At 45.6% G+C, this 24,394-nt stretch overlaps 1 protein-coding gene across 4 annotated transcripts in view; it reads left to right on the top strand.

Annotated features, from left to right (window-relative positions):
* Positions 1-24,394, top strand: part of sdk2b (sidekick cell adhesion molecule 2b) — a 1,174,030-nt gene that overhangs the window by 939,281 nt on the left and 210,355 nt on the right. For all 4 annotated transcript variants that reach the window (XM_072483445.1, XM_072483444.1, XM_072483443.1 and 1 more), the window contains 2 exons: positions 8,129-8,244; positions 18,139-18,325. In XM_072483445.1, the coding sequence (XP_072339546.1) occupies positions 8,129-8,244; positions 18,139-18,325 (303 nt within the window). The remainder of the gene's footprint in view (positions 1-8,128; positions 8,245-18,138; positions 18,326-24,394) is intronic.

The raw sequence follows: 24,394 nt of genomic DNA, 5'->3' as shown, positions 1-24,394 counted from the left end.
GGCAGTCCTCTCTGAAGGTGGACCTCCTTCCTTCCGCCGCCCTGCAAGATCCGTCCGCCATCTTCTTGCGGGGCGGACTTAGAGAGGACGGCAACCACGCATGCGCGGGTTGGCGCCGGCCAACCCGCGCATGCGCGGATGACGCCCGTTATGCGGCGCCGACTGCGTCATCTATGCGGCGCCGCCTTTACGCGGGCGACAAGGCCTGGCGCGTGTAGATGACGCAGCCCCGATCCTAGCCCATTGTCAGGGCCTGAATAGGTCGGGATCGGGGTGGAATCGCGCCGTCGTAAACCTCGACGGTGTTCACGACGGCGCGGCCATTTCGGCCCGGGAGTGGAGAATCCCGCGCACTGTAAAGTTTTAATTGGGTTTAATTTAATGTTTCTATGCCTGGAAGAGTGAAACCTATTGTTAGAATCATGCTGGACAAATGTGTTTATATGTGTAGGGGTTGGATGAGTTACAACTGTGTTTTTATTGTCCATAGAAAGGACAATAGCATGAAAATAAACCAACAGTGGTTGTTTAGCAACTGGAGCCTTGTAAGGTAGAGAAGCTTTTAAGTTTTAGTTTAGTTCGTTTGTGGGCAGATGAAGATAGTTGGTGAGTGAGAAGATAGCTCTCACAGCTCTGCTGGAAGCAGTTGATTTAGCAGGCTCGAGAGGGGACCTCTCTCTCAGTTCTTCCAGAAGAAAAGCCATACCATGGAGTAGTGGTTAAAAAAACAAGAGCAGCTAGTTAAGGAAACTAAAGAAATGAAGAGAAGTTTCCAAGACATCTGAGATTAAAGCGATGAGAACGGAGAACTATTCAGCAAAGACAGAGAGAGTTACGAAGAAAGCTGATTCACTAAAAAGATACCTGAAGTGATTTTCAGCGACTACAACCTGTGGAATGTAAGTTGAAATAACTATGGGAATCGGTGGATGGATCTTGCAGTTTGTGTAAAAGTGGAGTGAAAGCTTTGTTTAAAAGCGTAATTTGGAAAACCTGGTCTGGATTTCTGAATGCAAACCACAAAGGAAAAACATTATTATAAGAGAAGGTTTTAAAGCATGTTTTGGGAGTGGAATTTTGAAGCTTTCGTGCGATCATCATCTGGGCGATTCTGAGGAGAAATCTAGCAGACTCTAACTTGGGTGCAGAGCAGAGTGTGTATTTGACCACTGTCATCCTGTGCGCTTAAAATAGACTTTGTCTGTTAATGAGATCATTGTAGCTTCAAACATACTTTGTAATCTCTGCCAATCATAAAACCTGCGTGTAATTGTTAAGCTAAAGGGGGGGTAAAGGAGTTGTATTCCAATTTTTTAATGTTTAATAAATGCTTTTTCTAATTAGTGATATTTTGATTCTGTTCCCCTGCATTTTATAAAAACAAAATAAAAGTTACGGTCTTTTGAGTCAGGGTACCATTCTGGAATCTTCACTCTGGCATCGTAACACTCATGCATTGCAAGAGCGAACCTGGGTGTTAGCCAGTGTATTGATGGTGAGAATACAATGTTTTTGGCTATTTTAACTGATTTATTTTTGTAAAATACACAGTTAAATGGGCCGACATAAAGCAAAGATTTTTGTAGCACCTTTATCGTGGAACATTGTACTAAGACACTTGACAGTTTCGAGTTTGACCCAAGCAGCATGAGAAGTTATTTGAATTTGGCAACATGACTGAAGGTATTGGAGAAGTAAGTTTCAAGAGGGCTTTTGGGGGTGCAGAATAGGAAGAAAGGAGCAGTTTATCAGAGTCATGAGGAGCAAAGATGCGAACAGTGATGATAGCGCAAGAGGAGCAAAACGACAGAACAACGACAGTTTGAGGTAATAGATGAATGGGTCTTAGTCCAGGATAAGATACTGAGAATTGGAGTTTGGTTTTCATTTATCGGAAGAGGCTGGCAAAAAAGCTATTAGAAAAGTCAAGACTGGAAGTAACAAAAGCATGAATGAGGATCTCAGCAGGAAGGGGTGTCAGGTAGATAAGGGTGATATTTTGGAGTGAAAGTCTTGATGATACACCAATGTTGAATGTTTTTTTCAAAATATTTTTATTCTCCTTTTTCACATTTCTCCCGCATTTACACCCATCAACAATAAACAGTAATCAGCAAGATATGTCAATCCCCATAATAACAACAATCCCATCCGTCCACCAACTCCCAAACCTCAGCCCACATGTTTACATAAACAAATGACAAAAAGGAATCAGGGATTACCCATAGTCACCCTTAATCTACACAGCGCCCCCCCCCCCCCAACTAATGTTCGATGTTATCCAGTTCTTGAAAGTGCATAATAAATAGTGCCCATGACTTGTAGAACCCCTCCGAGCTTCCGCTCAGTTCGAACTTAACCTTCTCAAGGGCCAAGTATTCCAACAGGTCCCCCCGCCACGCCAGGGCACTGGGTGGAGAGGCTGCTCTCCATCCCAGCAGGATCCACCTTCGGGCGATCAACGAGGCGAAGGCTATGATATCTGCCTCCGCTCCCGTTTCCAGCCCTGGCTGGTCCGACACCCCGAATATGGCCTCCTGGGAACCCGGGTCCAGTTTCACATGCACCACTTTGGAAATTACCCTAAACACCTCCTTCCAGTAATCCCCAAGCTTTGGACAGGACCAAAACGTATGAACGTGATTCGCGCGCGCGCCCCCCCCCCCCGCCCCCCCCCCCCAGCAATCCTCTACTCCTTCAAAAAATCGGCTCATCCTCGCCCTCGTGAGGTGCGCTCTATATACCACCTTCAACTGTATCAGCCCTAACCTCGCACATGAGGTGGAGGCATTCACTCTCCGGAGCACCTCACACCAGACCTCCTCCTCTATAACCTCTCCCAGCTCTTCCTCCCACTTTGCTTTGATCCCTTCCAGTGGTGCCTTATCCTCTTCCAAAATAGCTCCGTATACCGCTGACACTGCCCCCTTCTCCAGTCCCCTTGTCGTCAACACCTCCTCCGGCAATGTGGAGGCCGGTTCCTCTGGGAAGCTCTGTATCTCCTTCCTGGCAAAATCCCGAACCTGCATGTACCTAAACACTTCTCCCTGCTCTAGCCCATACTTCGCTTCCAGCTCCCTCAATCCTGCAAACCGACCCCGAAGAAACAAATCTTTTTGCGTCTTAATCCCCTTCTCTTCCCATTTCTGAAAACTTCCATCCCACCTCCCTGGTTCAAATCTGTGGTTCCCCAGAATCGGCATTTCCCTTGACCCTAAACCCAACCCGAAGTGTTGGCGAAACTGCCTCCAGATTTTCAATGAAGCTATTATTACCGGACTCCCTGAATATTTCCCCGGAGCTATCGGGAGCGGCGCTGTTGCAAGTGCCTTCAGCCCCGACCCCCTGCACAAACTCTCCTCCATTCTGACCCACTGAGAATCCACCCCTCTGACCCAGCTCCGCACTTTCTCCACATTCGCCGCCCAGTAGTAGTACAACAGGTTCGGGAGACCCAAACCTCCTGCCTGCCTTCCCCTCCGTAGCAGCACCTTTCTCACTCTGGCCACCTTCCCTCCCCATATGAATGAGGTAATCCTTCCCTCAATCTCCCAGAAAAAAGACTTTGGCAGGAAAATCGGTAGGCATTGAAAAATAATCAGGAATCATGGCAACACATTCATTTTAACCGCCTGTACCCGACCTGCCAGTGACAGAGGAAGGCCGTCCCACCTTGCCAGATCAGCTTTCACTCTCCCTACCTCCAATGTTGAATGTTAACGATAATCTCAGTCTTTAGTAAAGCACCGAGTTTAGGGACTGATGGCGGATGAGGGAGTGTGTGCAAGAGTGCCGAGGTGTATTGAGAGATACCTGGAGGTCAATGACGACGGCGAGGTCCCTGTGGGAGTGGTATGGGAAGCACTAAAAGCGGTGGTCAGAGGAGAGCTGATCTCCATTGGGGCCCACAAAAGGAAAACAGAGGCCAAGGAAAGGGAAAGATTACTGGGGGAGATTTTAAGGGTGGATAGGGAATTTGCAGAGACCACGGAGGAGGAATTGTACAGGGAGAGGAGACGACTCCAGACGGAATTTGACCTTCTGACCACCAGAAAGGCGGAGGTACTGTGGAGGAAGGCACAGGGGAGGAGGTATGAATATGGGGAAAAGGCTAGTCCCCTGTTGGCTCATCAATTGCGAAAGAGGGCAGCAGCGAGGGAGATAGGAGGAATTAGAGACGAAAGGGGAGACACGGTGCGAAGGGCAGGAAAGATAAATGAGGTGTTCAAGACCTTCTATGAGGAACTGTATAGGTCTCAACCCCCAGAGGGAGAGGAGGGGATGCGGCAGTTCCTGGACCAATTGAGGTTCCCGAAAGTGGAGGAGCGGGGGTTGGTAGGCCTGGGGGCACCGATTGGGGTGGACGAGGTTATTAAGGGACTGGGAAGCATGCAAGGAGGGAAGGCCCCAGGACCAGACGGGTTCCCGGTGGAGTATTACAGAAAATATGTGGACTTGTTGGCCCCGTTGATGGTGAGGACGTTCAATGAGGCCAGGAAAGGGGGGACTCTACCCCCGACGATGTCGGAGGCGACGATATCGTTAATTTTGAAGAGGGATAAAGATCCGTTGCAGTGCGGGTCCTATAGACCCATTTCATTATTGAACGTGGACGCCAAATTGTTGGCAAAGGTACTGGCATCGAGGATAGAGGACTGTGTCCTGGGGGTGGTGCACGAAGACCAGACAGGGTTCGTAAAAGGGAGACAACTGAATGTTAACGTGCGACGACTATTAGGGGTGATAATGATGCCCCCAGTGGAGGGGGAGGCAGAGATAGTGGCGGCAATGGACGCAGAGAAGGCATTTGATAGGGTGGAGTGGGAGTATTTATGGGAAGTGTTAAGGAGGTTTGGGTTCAGGAACGGGTTTATTAGCTGGGTTAGACTTCTTTATGGGGCTCCAACGGCAAGCGTAGTTACAGGTCGACATAGATCGGGTTATTTCCGACTATATAGGGGAACAAAACAGGGATGCCCGCTGTCTCCATTGTTGTTCGCGTTGGCAATTGAACCTCTGGCCATGGCGTTGAGAGACTCCAGGAAATGGAGAGGGGTGATTAGAGGGGGAGAAGAACACCGAGTCTCGTTATACGCGGATGACTTATTGTTATACGTGTCAGACCCAGCGGGGGGGATGATAGAGGTTATGCGAATTTTGAGGGGGTTCGGGGATTTCTCGGGGTATAGGCTAAATATGGGGAAGAGTGAATTATTTGTGATACATCCAGGGGACCAGAGTAGAGAGATAGAAGGCTTGCCTCTAAGGAAAGTGGAAAGAAACTTCCGATACCTGGGGATTCAGATCGCTAGGAGCTGGGGAACCTTGCACAGACTTAATCTGACACGGTTGGTAGAACAAATGGAGGAGGACTTCAAGAGGTGGGACATGCAGCCTCTATCGCTGGCGGGCAGGGTGCAAGCAATTAAGATGATGGTCCTCCCGAGGTTCTTATTTGTATTTCAATGTCTCCCTATACTAATCACCAAGACCTTTTTTAATAAAATAGACAGGAGCATCACGAGCTTCGTGTGGGCAGGGAAAGTTCCGAGAGTAAGGAGGGGGTTCCTTCAGCGTAGTAGGGACAGAGGAGGATTGGCACTACCGAACTTGGGCGATTACTATTGGGCCGCCAATGTGGCAATGATACGTAAATGGATGATGGAGGGTGAGGGAGCGGCGTGGAAAAGACTGGAGAGAAAATCCTGTAAAGGGACGAGTTTAGAGGCGCTGGTGACGGCGCCGCTACCGATCTCACCTAAAAAGTTTACCACGAACCCGGTGGTGGCGGCAACATTGAATATCTGGGGACAGTGGAGGCGACAGAGAGGGGTGCGGGGAGCCCTGGTGGGCTCCCCAATCAGGAACAACCATAGGTTCGCCCCAGGAAGAATGGATGGAGGATTTCAGAGCTGGTACCAGTTGGGAATTAGGAGGGTGGGAGATTTATTTATAGATGGGACTTTTGCGAGCTTGGGAACATTGGAGGAAAAGTATAAGTTGCCCCGGGGAAATTTCTTGAGATATATGCAGGTGAGGGCGTTTACTAGACAACAGGTGAGGGAATTTCCGTTGCTCCCAACACAGGGGATACAGGACAGGGTGCTTTCAGGGGTGTGGGTCGGAGAGGGCAAGGTGTCAGAGATTTATCGAGAGATGAGGGAAGAGGGGGAGGAGTCGGTGGGCGAACTAAAAGGAAAGTGGGAAGAAGAACTAGGGGAGGAGATAGAGGAGGGTATGTGGGCTGATGCCCTAAGCAGGGTAAATTCCTCTTCCTCATGCGCCAGGCTTAGCCTGATTCAAATTAAGGTGCTACATAGAGCACACATAACGGGAGCAAGATTGAGCAGGTTCTTTGGAGTGGAGGACAAATGTGGGAGGTGTGGCGGGAGCCCGGCAAACCACGCACATATGTTTTGGGCGTGCCCGGCACTGGAAGGGTATTGGAAGGGAGTGACGGGAGTGATTTCGCGGGTGGTGAAGGCCTGGGTCAAACCAGGCTGGGGGTTAGCTCTATTTGGAGTTGCGGAAGAGCCGGGAGTGCAGGAGGCGAAAGAGGCCGACGTTGTGGCCTTTGCGTCCCTAGTAGCCCGGCACAGGATCCTACTCATGTGGAAGGAGGCGAAACCCCCCGGACTGGAGGCCTGGGTAAATGATATGGCGGGGTTCATTAAACTGGAGCAGATAAAGTTTGCCCTGAGAGGATCGGCTCAAGGGTTCACCAGGCGGTGGCAGCCATTTCCCGTCTACCTAAGGGAACGTTAGAGGGAAGACAGATGACCAGCAGCAGCAACCCAGGGGGAAGGGGGGGGGGAGAGGGGAGTGGGGGGGGGTTTAGTTTAGTTTAGGTCAAAGATAAAGGGGTTTTGTTACTTGTGTATTGTTAAAAATTTCTGTATTGTTATTGTTGCGTTTGCTTTGTAAGAGGGGAAAAATTGTTGTTTGGGAAAAAAATTTCAATAAAACATATTTTTTTAAAAAGTAAAGCACCGAGTTTGGACACTGTCAGCTTGAACTTGAGTTGGCATCTAGGAACAGTTCTGAAATTAGTTAAAATTCTTTTAGATAGATGCAGGGAGGTTGTTTCCACTGGTGGGTGAAAGCAGAACTAGGGGGCACAGCCTCAAAATAAGGGGAAGTAGATTTAGGACTGAGCTTAGGAGGAACCTCTTCACCAAAAGGGTTGTAAATCTATGGAATTCCCTGCCCAGTGAAGCAGTTGAGGCTCCTTCATTAAATGTTTTCAAGATAAAGATAGATAGTTTTTTGAAGAATAAAGGGTTATGGTGTTCGGGCAGGAAAATGGAGCTGAGTGCACAAAGGATCAGCCATGATCTCATTGAACGGCGGAGCAGGCTCGAAGGGCTAGGTGGCCTACTCCAGCTCCTAGTTCTTATGTTCTTATATGGAACAAAATATCATTAGCCTTGACAACATTGAGCTTCAAAATATTCTAGTTCAATTGGGCAGCACGGTAGCACAAGTGGATAGCACTGTGGCTTCACAGTGCCAGGGTCCCAGGTTTGATTCCCCACTGGGTCACTGTCTGTGCGGAGTCTGCGCATTCTCCCCGTGTCTGCGTGGGTTTCCTCGGGGTGCTCCGGTTTCCTCCCAAGTCCAAAGACGTGCAGGTTAGGTGGATTTGGCCCTGATAAATTGTCCTTAGTGACCAAAAAGGTTAGATGGGGTTATTGGGTTCGTGGGATAGGGTGGAAGTGAGAGCTTAAGTGGGTTGGTGCAGACTCGATGGCCCGAATGGCCTCCTTCTGCACTGTATGTTCCATGTTCTATGTTCTAATCCAGCTTGAAATTGGACAGGGAATTAAGCACAGCAATATTCATGGGAATTAAGGCTGTGGATGGGGAAGTAGATCAAAGCGTGGATTGGACAGAAGAAATCTTCTTTTCACAGAGCTGGCACATACACGATGGGCTGAATGGCTTTTTGTACTGTAGCATTCTTTGGTTCTAAGTAAAATTTAAATAGAAGTGGTAATAAGGTTTGTATTACATTTCTACCTTCAATATGTGGAAAGTAATGACATTTTAAGCAATGTCCCCTTTTTTATTTTATATCAGCTCTGCAGTTTTATACTTGTGCATAACAGCTTCCACTTCTTTCATTCAGTTCCCACTGCACCAGCTCAGAATGTGCAAGTGCAAAGTTCAACGGCGACACAGTTGGACCTGACCTGGGAGCCTCCTCCACCTGAAACACAGAATGGAGACATGCAGGGATATAAGGTACAGTCAATTTATGCCAGATCTTGGAAAGAAAAGGGAGCTCAGATAATTGCAAAAGATATTTCTGAAGAGGCTCCAATACACAGGCCATAGTCTAGATGGAATAGTATAATACATTGAATAGAAACTAAATGGGCTGAGAAATCCGTTGCCTTTGTAGAGAGGCTTGGACAGACAAATTGGTTCATTACCGTTCTGCAGGATATCTGTACAAACTGATTAGTTTACATATAGAGAAATAAAAAAACATTTGAGTGTCAATAGAACCTCTTACATCTTCAGATTGTCCACAAGGGCCTTGCTGCCAAAGATGACTTCTGAAGTACCTTTATTGTTATTCAGGCTGTGCAAACTGAGCAGTGTATCATACAATTCATCTGGATGTGAATTCTCAATCGTGTAAAGTCTCTTTGGTTAACTTATTTGTATTTGTTTCCGGGTCATGGGCATCACTGGCATTTGTTGCCTAATCCTAATTGCCCTTGAGAAGGTGGTGGTAAGCCGCCTTGTTGAACTGTTGCGGTGCAGGTGGTGTAGGTGCTGTTAAGAAGGGAGTTCTGCCATAGAGTTCTCACAACTGAGCATAATCCTGTCCTATTTTCACACGGTGGCTAATGTATGTTTTGTTTTCTTCATTACTCTAAAAACATTGCGGACAATTACAATGCCTCTGTCATTAGCCTCACTGAGATAAAAACTAATTCAGCACAGGTTGAGTATTTACACACTGCCTGTCAGAGTCATCGTCAATAACATATGTTTTCATATGTACGCTGACAACACCCAGATCTACGTCACCATCACCCCTCTCAATTCCTGCAATGTTGCTAAATTATCAGACTGCTTACCTGACATCTGAGTGGGTGAGCACTATTTTTTTCCAGTTAAATATTGGTAAGTTTGAAGCAATTGCCCAAACTCCATTCCCTGACCACCAACTCCATCCATCTCCTTGGCAACAATTTGAGATAAAGCAGTCTTTTCTCAACCTTGGTGTCACATTCGACCCAGAGATGAGCTTCGGACCTTATAATTGTGCCATTACTAAGACTGCCTATTTCACCTCTGTGACCTCTGAGGGTGGTACAGTGGTTAGCATTTCAGCCTCACAGTGCCAGGGACCCAGGTTCAATTCCGGCCTTGGGTGACTGTGTGGAGTTTGTACGTTCACCCCGTGTGTGCGTGGGTTTCCTCCGGGTGCTCCAGTTTCCTCCCACAGTCCAAAGATGTGCGAGTTAGGTGGATTGATTATGCTAAATTGCCCCTTAATGTCCAGGGATATGGATGTTAGGTTATGGGATTACGGAGATAGAGCAAGATGGGCACTTGGACAGAGTACTCATTTGAAGGGTCAGTGCAGACTTCATGGGCCGAATGGCCTCCTTCTGCACTGGAGGGATTCTATGATTCTATTTATCATTGCCAACTTCACATCTTTCCCACCTCATTTGCTGCTATCCTATTATCCTATGCCTACTGACATAGGTTCCTGGCCAAGCAACATGTTGATTTTAAAATGTAATCCTTGTCTACAAATCCCTCCATGACCTTGCCACCCACTACCCCTTTTAGCTCATACAGCTCCACAGCCCTCTGAGATATCTGCACTCCTCTAATTCTAATTTTTGCATCCCCAATTTTAATAATGGTGGCTGTGGCATCAATTGCCTACACCCTCCCAACACCTCTCCCCCTCCCCAACTTGCTTTACCCCTTGGGGTGGACCTGCCCACCTCAAGACCTGGCCCGAACCCAACACCCCCCTGACATGACCTCACAACCAGCCAAATCACATCCAGGCTCCATCCACTTACCTGAACACTTACCTTCTCCCTGGCCTGTCAATTTCACTGGGCCCTTTAAACCTACCCTCTTTACAGCAGCTGGTGCAGTAACAACGTGGGCATGGCCTCCATGAGCTCGCCAAAGCTGCACTAACCCTTCGGGGTCTCTTCCTCTACACGTCCCAGGCAGCTTCAGCCAATATTACTTTGCACCACTGGTTGGAAGTTATCGCCCAATGTCTGACACCAAGCCACAGAAGGAGATATTATTTCAGATGATCAAATGCTTGGTCAAAGAGCTTAAGAAGTCAAAGTTTTTTAAGGAGTGTCTTAAAGGGGGAAGCCATCAAAGCTATGGCTAAGAGCTCTACCGCTAATAGGAGGGGGAACATCAGACATCCTGTCTAGTCCCCCTATTCAACCGTACCCACCCCACCCACCAAGAGAAGAAAGAAAACAGAGAAAAAAACCCAAAATAAACTAACCCCAAACCCGCTCCCCCAGCAACTGCCGAGTTTTACCCCATAAGCCCAAACTTCGCTGTCAATTCTTCCAATCTGGCAAACCATCCCTCCACAAACAAATCCCTGAGTCTCTCAAGCTCCTTGCCTTCCCACACCCCAAACGTGTCATCCATTATTGACGGCGCAAGTAAGTGTTTGGTACTGATAGGGACCATCCGCGATATGGATCCAAGCTTAAAATGCTGCCTGAATTGTCTCCATCTCCTTAAAGTGGAATCGACCACCAGGTTTGTGGAGTGCCTAGCCGGAGAGCATGGAAGCAAGGCCATCACTAGTGCATCCAGACTCGATCCCTACACAACCTCGCCTCTATTTGTCCTCATATGGAACTTGGGTCACTGTATCACCCCAGCACCTTGTCAGCATTGGCTGCCCAATAATAATAAAGCAAATTCAGCAATTCTAGGCCCCCCGACTGCCTCTCCCTTTGTAGGATTACCCTATGGGTCCTCAGGGTCTTGCCTGCCCATATAAAGGATAAGAACAACCTATGAACCCTCAGAAAAGATTATTTAGGAGGAAGACAGGAAGCCATTGAAACAAAAACCTTGGAATAATATTCATTTTTATAGACTGGACTCTGCCCGCCAGAGACAGTGGGAAAGTTGTCCTATTTTTGTAGATTGGACTTAACGTTGTCCACCAGACTTGTGAAGTTCAATTTATGAAGCCAGGCCAAATCATGGGCCACCCGGACACCAGATACCTGAAGCTAGAGCTGGCCAAGCAAAAAGGTAACACTCCCAAGTTGGCTCCCCACCCTGGGGAGTTAACTGAAAAACATTTGCTCTTTTCCAGATTCAACTTGTAACCTGAAAATGAACCAAAGCTCCTCAGTATCTCCATTATATCACCTACAGTGCAGACTGAGTCTGTAACATAAACCAACAGATTGTCAGCATGTAGGGACACCTTGTCCCACCCCTGCCTGTTTATTCCCTTCCACTTACCCGAAGCCCTCAAAGCTATGACTAAGAGTTCAATCGTTAACGGAAATAGGAAGGGGAACATCGGACACGCTGTCTGGTCTTCCTATTCAAATGGAAGTACCTCAAACTCAAGGGATTGGTACAAACCTTGGCCAAGGGGGCCCTATTACAACAACTGTACTCATGAAATCAATTTTGGCACTAGACCGAACTTCTCCAGAACTTCAAAAAGGCACCTCCGCTCCACCCTGTCAAATGCTTTCTCAGCATTTAAAGACACAATCACCTCTGGTTCGGGCCTCTCGGACGGGGAGAGAACAACATTCAACATCCCCCACTACTGGAAACGCTAACCCATCTAAAAATGTTGGCATTCCCCCCCCTCCCCTCTACAACCGAGGACTCCGGCCTATGAATATTCTTTAAAAAGCCACAAACGAAGTGTTAAACTTTATCTGGGGTGGAAACCAAGCTACCACTCGAGCCACTAACCTGAACAATCTCCCAGGAGGCTGCCTGCCGCCTCGGCCGATGAGCTAACAGATGGCTGGCCTTCTCCCCATACTCATAAAAGACGCCCCTCAAATGCTGCAACAGATCAAACTGTGTCTCCGTCTTCTTCCTGCTCGCAGAAGTTCCGGGGTAGGGTCACATGAGTTACTGCGGTCCACCTCCAAAATATCATCCACCATCCTCGATCGCTCCAGGTCCAGGGGAGGTTAGCCCTTCTGGACAATTGCGATCTAAACCCTTACCTGGGAGCTTCCCAGAAGATTCCCCAGCATATCTTTGGGGCATCCCCCAAATCCAATGCCAGGGAGCCTTGAAGGTACAGGCCATTTTGCTCCTGTGATGCACCTTGGAGTGTTTTATTGCATTAAAGTCACTAAATAAACATAAGTTGTTATTGACACTCCTAACTGGGACCTTGTAGGTCTTTATTCTCAGCTGCTAACTGGGTAAATTTACTAAGTTATCTGTCGCCGAGTCTGACACCTTAAAAATATATACATTTAATGAACATTAATAAAATCACTTTTTCAGAAATAGAATCATGTCATCATTTTTTTAAATTCAGCCCTTCATAATCACTGGAGCGGAAATACACAGATGGTGATATTGTGGAATCAATGAAGGATACCAAAAATAATCCATGCGATGGTTTGAAGACACTGAATCTTTTACAACTATTGAAGGCTCATGACCAGGACTGATTGAATTATGTCAGAATGATTAGATCATGCAAGTTAGGCATTGGTGTGTTTTCCTCTGGTTTGTTACAACATGTTTGCAGCATTCTGTTACATTACAGATGGTGCACATGACATTCACACTTGTGAAACTGGATTTTCATATCTATGTGGGAAGTACAGAATTACTGATGATGGTCCTTCTCTTCCCCTTTCCCCAATACGCACAAATTCATGATGGTGGATTACCATATTCCGTATATAACTCAAGTATATTGAAAGGAAAAAGGATGTCTATTTTATTAAATACAAATGAATCTGTCATGTCATTGTTCATATAAGAATATTAAATATATCGAACAAACAAATATTTGGCCGGATTCTCCAGTCCCCTCGCCTCGTGTTTCTCGGCACACGCCATTCACTGACAGTGGAATTCTCTACTCCCAACGCTTGTTGATGGGATTTCCCATTGGTGCCATTCCATGATGCCGGGAAACCCATGGGCGGGACTGCGCTAACGGCGGGAACAAAGAATGCCAACGGCTGGAGAATGGTATTATCATTGGATTAGTAATCCAGAGAGCCAGGGTAATGTTCTGGCAATGCGGGTTTAAGTCCCACCCTGGCAGATGTTGAAATTTGAAATCAATAAAGATCTGGAATTAAAAAGAGTCTAATAATAACCATGAAATCATTGCCAATTCTTGTAAAACCCCACTTGGTTCGCTGATGTATCTTTAGAGATGCGATTGACTTTTACAAATACCCTCTGAACTGGCCTAGCAAGCCACTTAGTTCAAGGGAAATTAGAGATGGGCAATAAATGCTGGCCCAGCCGCGACACCCACATCGCATGAGCGAATAAAAATAAAGCCAGCAGACTTCCTAGATGTAGCGGGAGGGTGAAGAAGAGTAAGAAACAATAGGCACTTAGTGGCATGGTTGAGCCTAGGCTCCAGGAGATTAAATCACTATTGTAGTAGCGCATTTGTATTCAAATCACTTTGATCACCCATACGGTTCCTCCATGATGTCATGTTATGGAGCCATGCTCCGCACACCCCCACCCAAACTCGATGCTCTATCCCTGAGCAGTGTGAGAATGGTAGCGCTGTGTCCCTCCCAGCGGCACGTCAATGTCATTGCTGCTGCTGCTCGATAGCAATCAAAAGAATTGCCAGCTCAACTGGCTTCATGATTCTTCCGGATCAAAAAATGAAAGAGAATAAACAATGAACAATAGGACCCTAGGAAGTTACAGAGGATCAGAGGTACTTTGATGTGCATGTTCATAAATTCCTAAAGACAGCAGGACAGGTAAATAAGGTGGTTAAGAAGGCATATAGGATGCTTGCCTTTATTAGCTGAGGCATAGAATATAAGAGCAGGGAGGTTATGATGGAGCTGTATAAAACGCTGGTTAGGCCACAGCTGGAGTACTGCGTCACAATATCGGAAGGAAGTGATTGCACTAAAGAGGGTGAAGCGGAGATTCACCAGGATATTGCATGGGCTGGAGCATTTCAGCTATTAAGAGAGGCGCGCTTGTTTTCACCGGAGCATGTTAAGAGAATATTAAGGTGCATAACATTGAGGGGCATAGATAGGATGGCTGGGAAGGAAATATTCCCCTTAGCGGAGGAGTCAATGACCAAGGGATATAGATGTAAGGTAATTCATATATGCCGACGACATTTGCCTCGCAACTCAAGCCCCCAACTTTGACACCATGGACCCGACCCTAAACGAAAACATGTCAAAACATGAACAATACTGCAACACTTGGCGACTCAAGCCAAACCCTCCAGTAACAGTATCCAGCTTATTCCATCTTTGCAATGCAAAAGCCAATAAAGAGCTTAACATCCAAATGAATGGCTACAAGTTAAAACACCACGCAACTCCAACATACCTTGGAGTGACCTTAGATAGGACACTGACCTTCCAGAAACATCTAAAAACAACTGCAGCTAAGGTCAAGTCCAGAAACGACTTGATTGCAAACTAACCATCCCAATGTGAGGTGCTGCTACCACCTCCCACTTTCCAGCTGTCACTCTGGAAGGGCAATCCCTCAGGTGTGATATTGCCAGAGGCGCAGCAAGGAGGACACTGGAATGTGATGCCTGCAAACCAGCCGCCAGACCCCTTTCAACCTCGAGGTTCACAGCCATGTCGGCTGCTAAGGCCTGCAAGCAACCCCACAAGATGCAAGACTGAACATGCACCCCCCACAACTCCCCCAGCCCCGGGTTGAACCTATCTGGGTCGCCCGCATCCTCTTTGACGCCCCCTCTGCATTTGACACCCTGGAGGATGATGGCAACCTGAGTACTCACTCCAATAAACCCTTCGGAGGTGAGATCGTCAGACTTTCACTTTTATTCAGCAGTTGTAAGTCGTGCTGGCATGACGTCACCCCGGCGACCAATGAATATACAGTGAGGGGGGAAATCCCGGCACGAGTGCTCACTAATGATATGTTGATGTATTTAAATGAGGTTCCTGATCTTCCGCAGCGGGATTCTCATTACATCATCGAGGAGCCTGGAAAATCCAGAAACGTGATCGCGAAGTGAAAATCGTGTTTCCCAATTCTCGTTGTATTTTGCGGCAGTGTCTCTGTTCTTGCTGACGGCTAATGCGGGCTGAAAATGAACCTCCATGGGATTGTTCTGCTGAGTGTGGAGAAAGTTATGAAAAAGTTCAGTCGAAGTGCTCAGAGATGTGAAGGGTTCTGAAAGAGTAAATGGGCTGGATTCTCCGTCCCGCTGCGCCAGGTTTCCGGTTCAGCACTCCGATGGGATGCTCCGTTTCGCTGGCTGGTCAATGGGGTTTCCCATTGTGGGGCAGCCCCACACCGTCGGGAAACCCCTGGGCTGCCGGCAAAATGGAGCATCCCACCGGCGGAGAATCCAACCCGGTAAGTTGAAACTGGGCGAGATTCACTGTTTGGGAAGCTATGTTCTCACGCCACAGGTTAATTGCAACTGATTTGCACTCCCATATCAGGAAGCGATCCACTATCATTCACCATTCAAATTTATGCATGACGAAGATTGAGAGGGATTCCCGTTATCCGGCCGCCATTTTGAGCGGGTGGCCCGATAGGAAGGTCCACGGCTGACCACTCCCCGTCCCCCCAACACGTACCATAATTCAGCCCCCTCCCGCATCACAATTCAGCCCCCACCCGCATCACAATTCAGCCCCCACCCGCGGATCTCCTGGGTCCCTCCAATTCCCCCAAGTACAGGAGTGACCTGCCCCGCCCCCCTGAGACCCCCTAAATAAAGAGACCCCAGAGGCCCCCTAAATAAAGAACCCCCCTAAAAAAAGGGACCCCCAGAGGCCCGTAAATAAAGGCCCCCCAGATCCCCTAAATAAGGAGTCCCCTCCATAGACCCCCTGAAGCTAGAGAGCAGTCCAGACAGAGGGAGTGAAAACATTACTGTTAATACCTGAAGTATAACAGACTTGCGTGAATTGCATGGATGCAGAATATAAAAATTGAAAGCACCATGTAATGATAATACAATATGTAATCACCCACTTCCGCCCGTCTCACCTATCTGCTGCTGAAATTCCCGTGCATGCGTTTGATATTTCCTTTCAGTTTGACAGCAAATTTCACATTTGGTCACAGCAAATCAATTTTATACGTCCTTGTAGTGAGCTTAGCAAAAAAACAATTCTATCTCTGTTGAGTTTTGACCATTGTCCAAATTATAATTACATTATAAATTGTGAGAGTTCATTCCCAAGTTGCAACATGTGATCATTTGAAGCTAGGATGCACTAGCTTTAATCCAATACTCCTAGTACTAGCTAACGACCAATTTCTTTAAGTGTTATGTTTAAAATTCCCTCATTCAAAACACCTGTTGATAATGTGAGGTAGTTTTATCTAACTCCTCTGATAAATAGGGCATAATGTCTGCATGTTACCTTTTTATTGTAGTTCCCAAGATCAGAAAATATCTGTAAACAAGGAACACTATTTGGCCCATCAGCAACTAACTGGAAAAACACGGGAATTCCTTCCTTCACAGGAATTAATTATTCCTAAATATTTCCATTTTTGTCTTGACCAGAAATCTATTTTATATTACCCTTTATGTTAAAAGGAATGCCAATTATTAAAAGATTGCCTTTCATCAGTTTCCAGGGGTGCTGCTTTGTCCTGTTGTCATGTTAGATTAAAGTGGCAAGGCCATCAAGTTGTGTTCTGTAATGTATTTTTCCGCATGACTTGCTATCTATTCGGCTGCTGTTGGGTCTCTTCTTGGTCACTTCTTTTCAAGACAAAAGATTCTTTCTTCATAAGACAATTAATACTGGGGATCATCCTCACGCCCCGCTTTTACACTGTCTATTGGATTGAATGTCTGATTTGAGACTTTGATTAAAACCGGACACTAAATGTGTTTGTTACATCCTCAGCCATGTGCTCTGCAAATTTGGCTCTGTAGTTTAGTATCCTATTGTTAATTGACATGTAAGTGGTGAGCCTTACTCAAACATGGGTCTTCCCAGATACTGGCTCTAACAAATTTGTCAAGTTAATGTTGCTGTATGAAACATTGGGACTTCCTGATCCCTCACCTGAGACTAATTTATCGTTGCCATCCTATCCACCAGAGTTACACATCAGGGGGTCAGTGGCACTCGTCCCAAGTAAAAACAGCAAGAGGGCGTTTTAATATATAATTAGTTACATCCACTTAGACTATTTCTAATATTCACTGTTCATATGCTTCACTGTAGAGATCGACAGTGTCAGTGTTGCAATGGAGCGTTGCAGCGAGGAACAATGTGAATGATGCCATTACTGATCAAAACAATAAAGCTTCATTTATCGCTTTGGTCACAATAATGTAGTATTTTCTGGATTATGGTTGGATCAAATAATTTTTTGCTCGCGAAATGTCAGTTGGTGAGGAGTGAATCTGGATTTTAATTGTACATATTTACTATATGAAATGTCAAGAAAATGGGACTGGGTTACAAGGCTAGCCAACTTCATAGAATCATAGAATTTACAGCACAGAAGGAGGCCATTCGGCCCATCGAGTCTGCACCAGCCCTCAGAAAGAGCACCCCACCTCCACCCTATCCCCATAACCCAGTAACCCACCTAACCTTCGTGAAGTTCTTTTTAGTATGTATATTAAAATATATGCTTTCACAGGTATAGGGGCTGGTTTAGCACAGTGGGCTAAACAGCTGGCTTGTAATGCAGAACAAGGCCATGAGCGCGGGTTCAATTTCTGTACCGGCCTCCCGAACAGGCGCCGAATGTGGCGACTAGGGGCTTTTCACAGTAACTTCATTGAAGCCTACTTGTGACAATAAACGATTATTATTATTATTATAGTTGGGTAACGTTGTCGGAGATAGAGCCTTTGCAATATTTCATCATACTAAATTCTTTATTAGTTCAATAATATAACTTTTCTTTTAGATTTACTACTGGGAATTCCAGCGGCAGAATGAGACAGAAAAATTGAAGACTCTCTTCCTCCCTGAAACCAATGTGAAACTGAAGAATTTAACAGGATACACTACCTACTTGATCAGTGTGAGTGCATTTAATGCTGCTGGTGATGGTCCTCGAAGTACACCGATCAGGAGTCGGACACAACAGGCAGGTGAGAGCAACAAAGTAATTGAGGAAATACAAACACTGGATAGGATTGCCATTTCAGGGGGAAAAAATGTTTGACTGTGGAATGTTTGAAATGTTAATACAGCATCAAGCCAATGGTCACTGTTCTATGGGTGCTGGTTAATTGATGGAGAAGCCAGATTTTTCAAACTATGCCAAGCTTCAGGTTTAAAAAAATCTTTAAGCTTTATAATTGGACCTGTGATTTTATTTTAAATTTTCTTGCCATCATATCCTTTATTTTTGCATTTTCTTTGTTCATGAAGCCACTTTTCATTAACAATAGAAGTTACCAGACAAAGGAAGGCCACTCCACCTTTCATTTCCATGCCAACTCTTTATGAGAGCAATCCAAAATTAATCCAACTGTCTTCGCTCTTCCCATCTATGAATCTCCCTCTGCTAAATATTCATATGTATTTTTTCCTTTGTGGCGTAGTGGTTTCTGCCTCAGTGACGCTGTATGACAAAAGCATTCCATGGACCAGCAACACTCTGTGTAAAGGAAGTTCTCCTTAACTTCCTCCTCACTCTTCCAGTGACAATTCTAATTTGATCACTTCTCATCACCAACTCTCCAAATAGAGCAAATCCTATCATTACCTTTTGTTCCTATTTCATTTTATCTGCAGCATGTTGCTTTTCTCTTACAGTGCCTAAAAACTGAGCTATACAAACCTCATTAAAGCACAAATAGTAAACGAACACCGGACCAATCAACATTTAGGTTCAAAAACACCTTTACACAAAATGGATATAGCTGCCTTTAAACAATTAAAACAAATTCATTAGAGCAGTCAGGTGGAACAACAATTAAGCAATTATCCCATTTATATCGCATCTTAGGAAATTTGAGAATTTTAATGTTGGTTGGTACCAACATAAATGTTCCTTAAAACTATATTACCATGAGCCATAGCCATTTGAATTATTCTCACTGAATTAAGCTCTCTTTGTCAAAGTCATGTGTATGAGTTTCCTGTATATCATTCAGTGATATACTCAGTATTGAGAAATGTGTGAAAACTGTGATTGCTCTCTTTGTGTTGAGTAGAATGTTACTAAACTGGAAGGCCCGAGATTCAATCCCTGGCAGCATTAAGTTAACTGATCTCTGCTAATTCAGGGAAAGCAAATATTAGCTGGGGTTCCTGTCATAATTGCTTGCCAATGATCTTTAATGCTAAATTCGGGGTTTCATAGATTATCATAGAATTTACAGTGCAGAAGGAGGCCATTCGGCCCATCGAGTCTGCACCGGCTCTTGGAAAGAGCACCCTACCCAAGTTCAGCACCTCCACCCTATCCCCATAGCCCAGTAACCCCACCGAACACTAAGGGCAATTTTGGACACTAAGGGCAATTTATCATGACCAATCCACCTAACCCGCACATCTTTGGACTGTGGGAGGAAACCGGAGCACCCGGAGGAAACCCACGCACACACGGGGAGGATGTGCAGACTCCGCACAGTCTTGTGCGGTGTGATGACGCCCTTTTTAGGGGGAGGTGATGGCATAGTGGTAATATTAATGGTCTAACAATCCAGAGGCCAAGACCAGTGCTTCTGAAGTTATTGGTTCAGATCCCACCATAAAATACAGTTAATAAAATCTTGAATTGAAAGTTAGTCTGAGTAATGATTGTCATAAAATCCCATCTGTTTCACTCATGTCCTCGAGGGAAAGAAATCTACTGTCTTTAGCTAGTCTGACCTACATGTGACTCTGGTAATGTGGTTGTGTTTTGTGTTGGAACCAATGCCCTCTGTATAGAATGTCACATGATTACATGGTGACACCATCAGAGGCACTTGGGAGATTTTCCATCTCTTCCATATCAGACTGCATCTGACTACAAACAGACCACAAACAACACCTCTGCAATAAAGTCTGACAACTGGTTAGTTCACCTACCAGTGTGTCAACCTGGTTATCCTTTGTCTATATGGTAAAAGTAACCCCCCCCCTCCCAAAACATAACAGGTTGACCCTTAACTGACATTTGAAATAACCACTCAATTCAAGACCAATTGAGGATGGGCAACAAATGCTGGCTTTTCCAGTGATGCCTACATCCCATGTAAGAATTTTAAAAAATGACACTCCCAGTTGAACAGCCTGTCAATGCTTTCCCAGGATGACACATTAAAGCAACACTCTTGTGAGCCATTGAATAGCTGTCAGCATTTGTAGGACTGTACTCATGTTAGGACATTCAGCAAAGGAAAAAAAATGCTTTGCTAGACATGAATCGAGCAATCAAGACTTGCAAAAATAAATTTAATTGTATAATTTAATAATTTAAAAGAGCACACGTCTTGTAAATGTGAGTGTAGTTGGAACCCGAACTAAAATAGCACCATATTGTATTTAATCTTGACACTGTTTTAGTTTGGATTCCAGGAAATCAACATACATGCAAGCTTCCTTCCCCGAGTGGCATACTCATGAAAATCAGTTTTAGCTAGCACGTGGTTGCCGGTTTCTTGGGACGTGAAACAAAATAGCACCAATTATGGACTAAAACCAATACACAAGTTGAGATTACAGTATTTTAATGATAAGCAATTAAATCATCATCTCATCCAGCAGGCGAGTAATGCAGCGAATAATTGGATGCCTTCTTATCTTATCGGGCTTCAAAAATTTGCTGTCATTCTACAAACAGCTTTGGTTGCCTCAGACTTTTGCGCAAACGTAAAGGTTCAATGTCACTATTCAAAGAAGAGCAGGTAGTTCTGCTGCACTGGCCAATATGTGTCTCTAAAACAACTTCATTAAATACATATTGGCTTTCAGGCAGTGCTAGCAATCTAACTAAACAACCATTAGTACCTGTATGTTAAACGTACATTCAGAAAATTGAAGCTGGGGTTTGAAGCGGAAAATAGAAGTATTCGGAGTACAGGGGGCACTCTGCTCCAACTGCACTGCCCCGCACCCTCTGAACAGGACAGTTAGTTTTGCATATGATAAAAAATGCAACAAATGTGGGAAATGGATTCAGTTCACTAAGTACTGCAGATCAAAACCATGGCAGCCCTCCCCTGCCATCAATAACAGGCAGCGGGTCGATCCTCCATGGATAGGATGCGTCAGTAAGCTGAATGAATTGGACCTCATGGCTTATGGCGAACAAACCATCTGCACCGTATGTGTTGCCACTCTCCACTCCACATAAGGCAATTTCAAGTTTCATATTATTGTCCTGAATTCAAGACCACGACTAGGTCTTTGGGAGAGCATTACATTGGGACTCATACAACTTGGTCCAGAAGTGCGTGCTCTATAACACCAGGCCTCAGAGATGACAGCATACAAAGACCTCTTCAACTGTGATATCATCGGTAAGCTACTAATTGTGTACCACATGAGACTCGATGATTCTGAGTCTGAAGCGTACCAGTAGCCACGAAGCAGAAAGTAGCCAATGAGCTGCATCAGATGGCAGCACTCTGTGTCATAACTCCTATAGACGAGGCCACAATATGGGTTTCAGCAACAGTGGCCGCAGTAAAGAAAGATGGCACGGTCTGGACGTGCACTTGAACAAGGTGCTGCTCCTAACTCATCACCCTATGAAGACAGACGAACGAGTGATAACAAACATGCCAAATGCTAAGGTGTTCAGCTTTCTCAATTCAAAATGCGGTTCTGGCAGAGCTTGTTAGATGAGGAATCCTCTAAGCTAACCACATGTGACTCCAGTGGACTGTTATCATTTTCGTCGTATGCCCAATGGGATCTGCACTGGCAGTGAGGTCTTCAAGTGGTGCATGGAGCAACTCTTTTCAGGCCAACATTGCGAGATCATTGTTGATGACATCCTGGTTTGGGGTCATATAAGAACATGACACGAATGCATCTTCGTCTCATCGTTGACAGAATTAGCATCATACAGTTGAAGCTTAACTCTGTAAAATGCAGATTCAGGGTCAACCAGGTTCCTTACGTGGGCCATCTATTCACAGACGATTGTGCAAAGCTCAATCCAGACAAGGCGAGGGCTGTATGACAGATGGCCATTCCTGTGAACAAGCATGCCTCACAGTACTTTCTTGACATGACAAACTGTCGTTTATCAGGTGTGATATTAAGGTCACTGGACCTCTTTGTCAACTTCTCCGCCAGGATGTCAAATGGTGCTGGCAGAGGCATCACACGGCAGTCTTCAAAACACTCAAACATGCACTCACAGCCCATCTGTGCTACAATACTTTGGATTTCAGGCACCTGTATGAGCAGATGCCTCCCAGAACGGGTTTGATGCAGTCTGCATCCAGAATGGCAGATCTTTGCTTCAAGGACCCTTTCGGTCCATGCATAATGAAGCTGATATTCATTATGCATGGACCGAAAAGGAACTTCTTGCTTTAGACTTTGCCTGTCAGAAATTAAATGACTTTATGTATTGCAACTGTTGAAACAGATCAGCCATTAATAACTATCTGAAAAATCCTCTCCACAATGCATCTGTACAGTTGCAGCGCTTGATGTTAAAGCTGAAATGTTACAATCTCAGTGTCATCTGCAAACATGGTAAGGAGCTTACTCGGCTAATGCCCTCTCCAGAGCCATCGCACCCACTACAGGCCAGGCGGATCATGAAGCGGGCATAAACATTATGACAATAGAGATGCTCCCTCTTATCGAATTCAGGAACCTAAAGATGCCTTACAGGCGGACACCACATGCAGACAATTGCATGATGTCACCATGCAGGGCAGGGCAGAGTCCTCAGGGGAGCCTCCCCACGAGCTCTGCATTCATTTGCCATCACAGAGGTGGACTAATGCTTTGGGGCCAGTAATTCATCATCCCTACTGCTCTTCAGAGGTACCACATCCAACAACTTCACCATCCATTGACTCTATCTACACCTCCCGCTGCCTCGGGAAAGCGGGCAGCAGAATCAAAGACCCCTCCCACCCGGCTTACTCACTCTTCCAACTTTTTCCATCGGGCAGGAGATACAAAAGTCTGAGAACACGCACGAACAGACTCAAAAACAGATTCTTCCCCGCTGTTACCAGACTCCTAAATGACCTTCTTATCGACTGACCTGATTAATACTACACTCCTGTATACTTCACCCGATGCCAGTGTTTATGTATTTACATTGTGGACCTTGTGTTGCTCTATTATGTATTTTATTTTTATTTTATTTTCTTTCTGACGTACTAATTGATTTGTTTGAGCTGCTCGCAGAAAAATACTTTTCACTGTATCTCGGTACACGTGACAATAAACAAATCCAAGGGCACCCCGGGTTAGAAGCAACCACATACCGGCCAAGGAATCACTATGCTGACCCTCCATGAACACAGACATGGAAATGGAAGTTTCCAGATTTGCACCATGCAAAGCACTCAAGCTGCATCAAGCAAAAGAGTTGCTGCATTTACACAAGGTCCCAGACCTTCCATGGTCACTCGCAGCAGCTGATATCTTCAAACGGATTGGCGAACAACATTTAGATTTAGTTGATTCATATTCCAGGTGCCAATCATGATAAGTGCCACAGTCATTATCAAAGAGACACTTTGCCACACATGGCAATCCTCAGAGATTCATGGCAGACAACACTCACCAATTCATCGCCACGGAATTTTCGAACTTTGCACACACGGGATTTTGAGTATATCACAAGCAGCCCCTATTTTTGCAATCAAATGGAATGGGTGGTTCGCTCAGCCAAGCATTTTCTAGAGAAATGTGCACAGGATCGTACAGCCTTCATGACAGGGCTTGCCCTCATCAGCACAATGACCCTTTTCCAGGCATTCCAGGACCACGATTCCCACTGCCAAGGCTCTGTACAGCCCAAACCTGAAACCAACATGAATGATACTGTCACACAACACAGATTGAGAAGCAAAACGCGCTACTATTCAGGGGCCCTCAGACTCAGGCCTCTAACACGTGGTCAAACGGTCAGGACTCAGACCACATGTGGCGATGACCAGTGGTACACAGCCATGTCCTGCAGCCAAACAATTACCATGTCCACTGTGTAGATAACTGCCAGCGCCTTCTACAGGTATCAGAAC

This window comes from Scyliorhinus torazame, chromosome 18 (assembly GCF_047496885.1).
Source record: "Scyliorhinus torazame isolate Kashiwa2021f chromosome 18, sScyTor2.1, whole genome shotgun sequence".
In the NCBI taxonomy this organism is placed as follows: Eukaryota; Metazoa; Chordata; class Chondrichthyes; order Carcharhiniformes; family Scyliorhinidae; genus Scyliorhinus; species Scyliorhinus torazame.
This window is presented reverse-complemented; position numbering and strand designations above follow the sequence as displayed.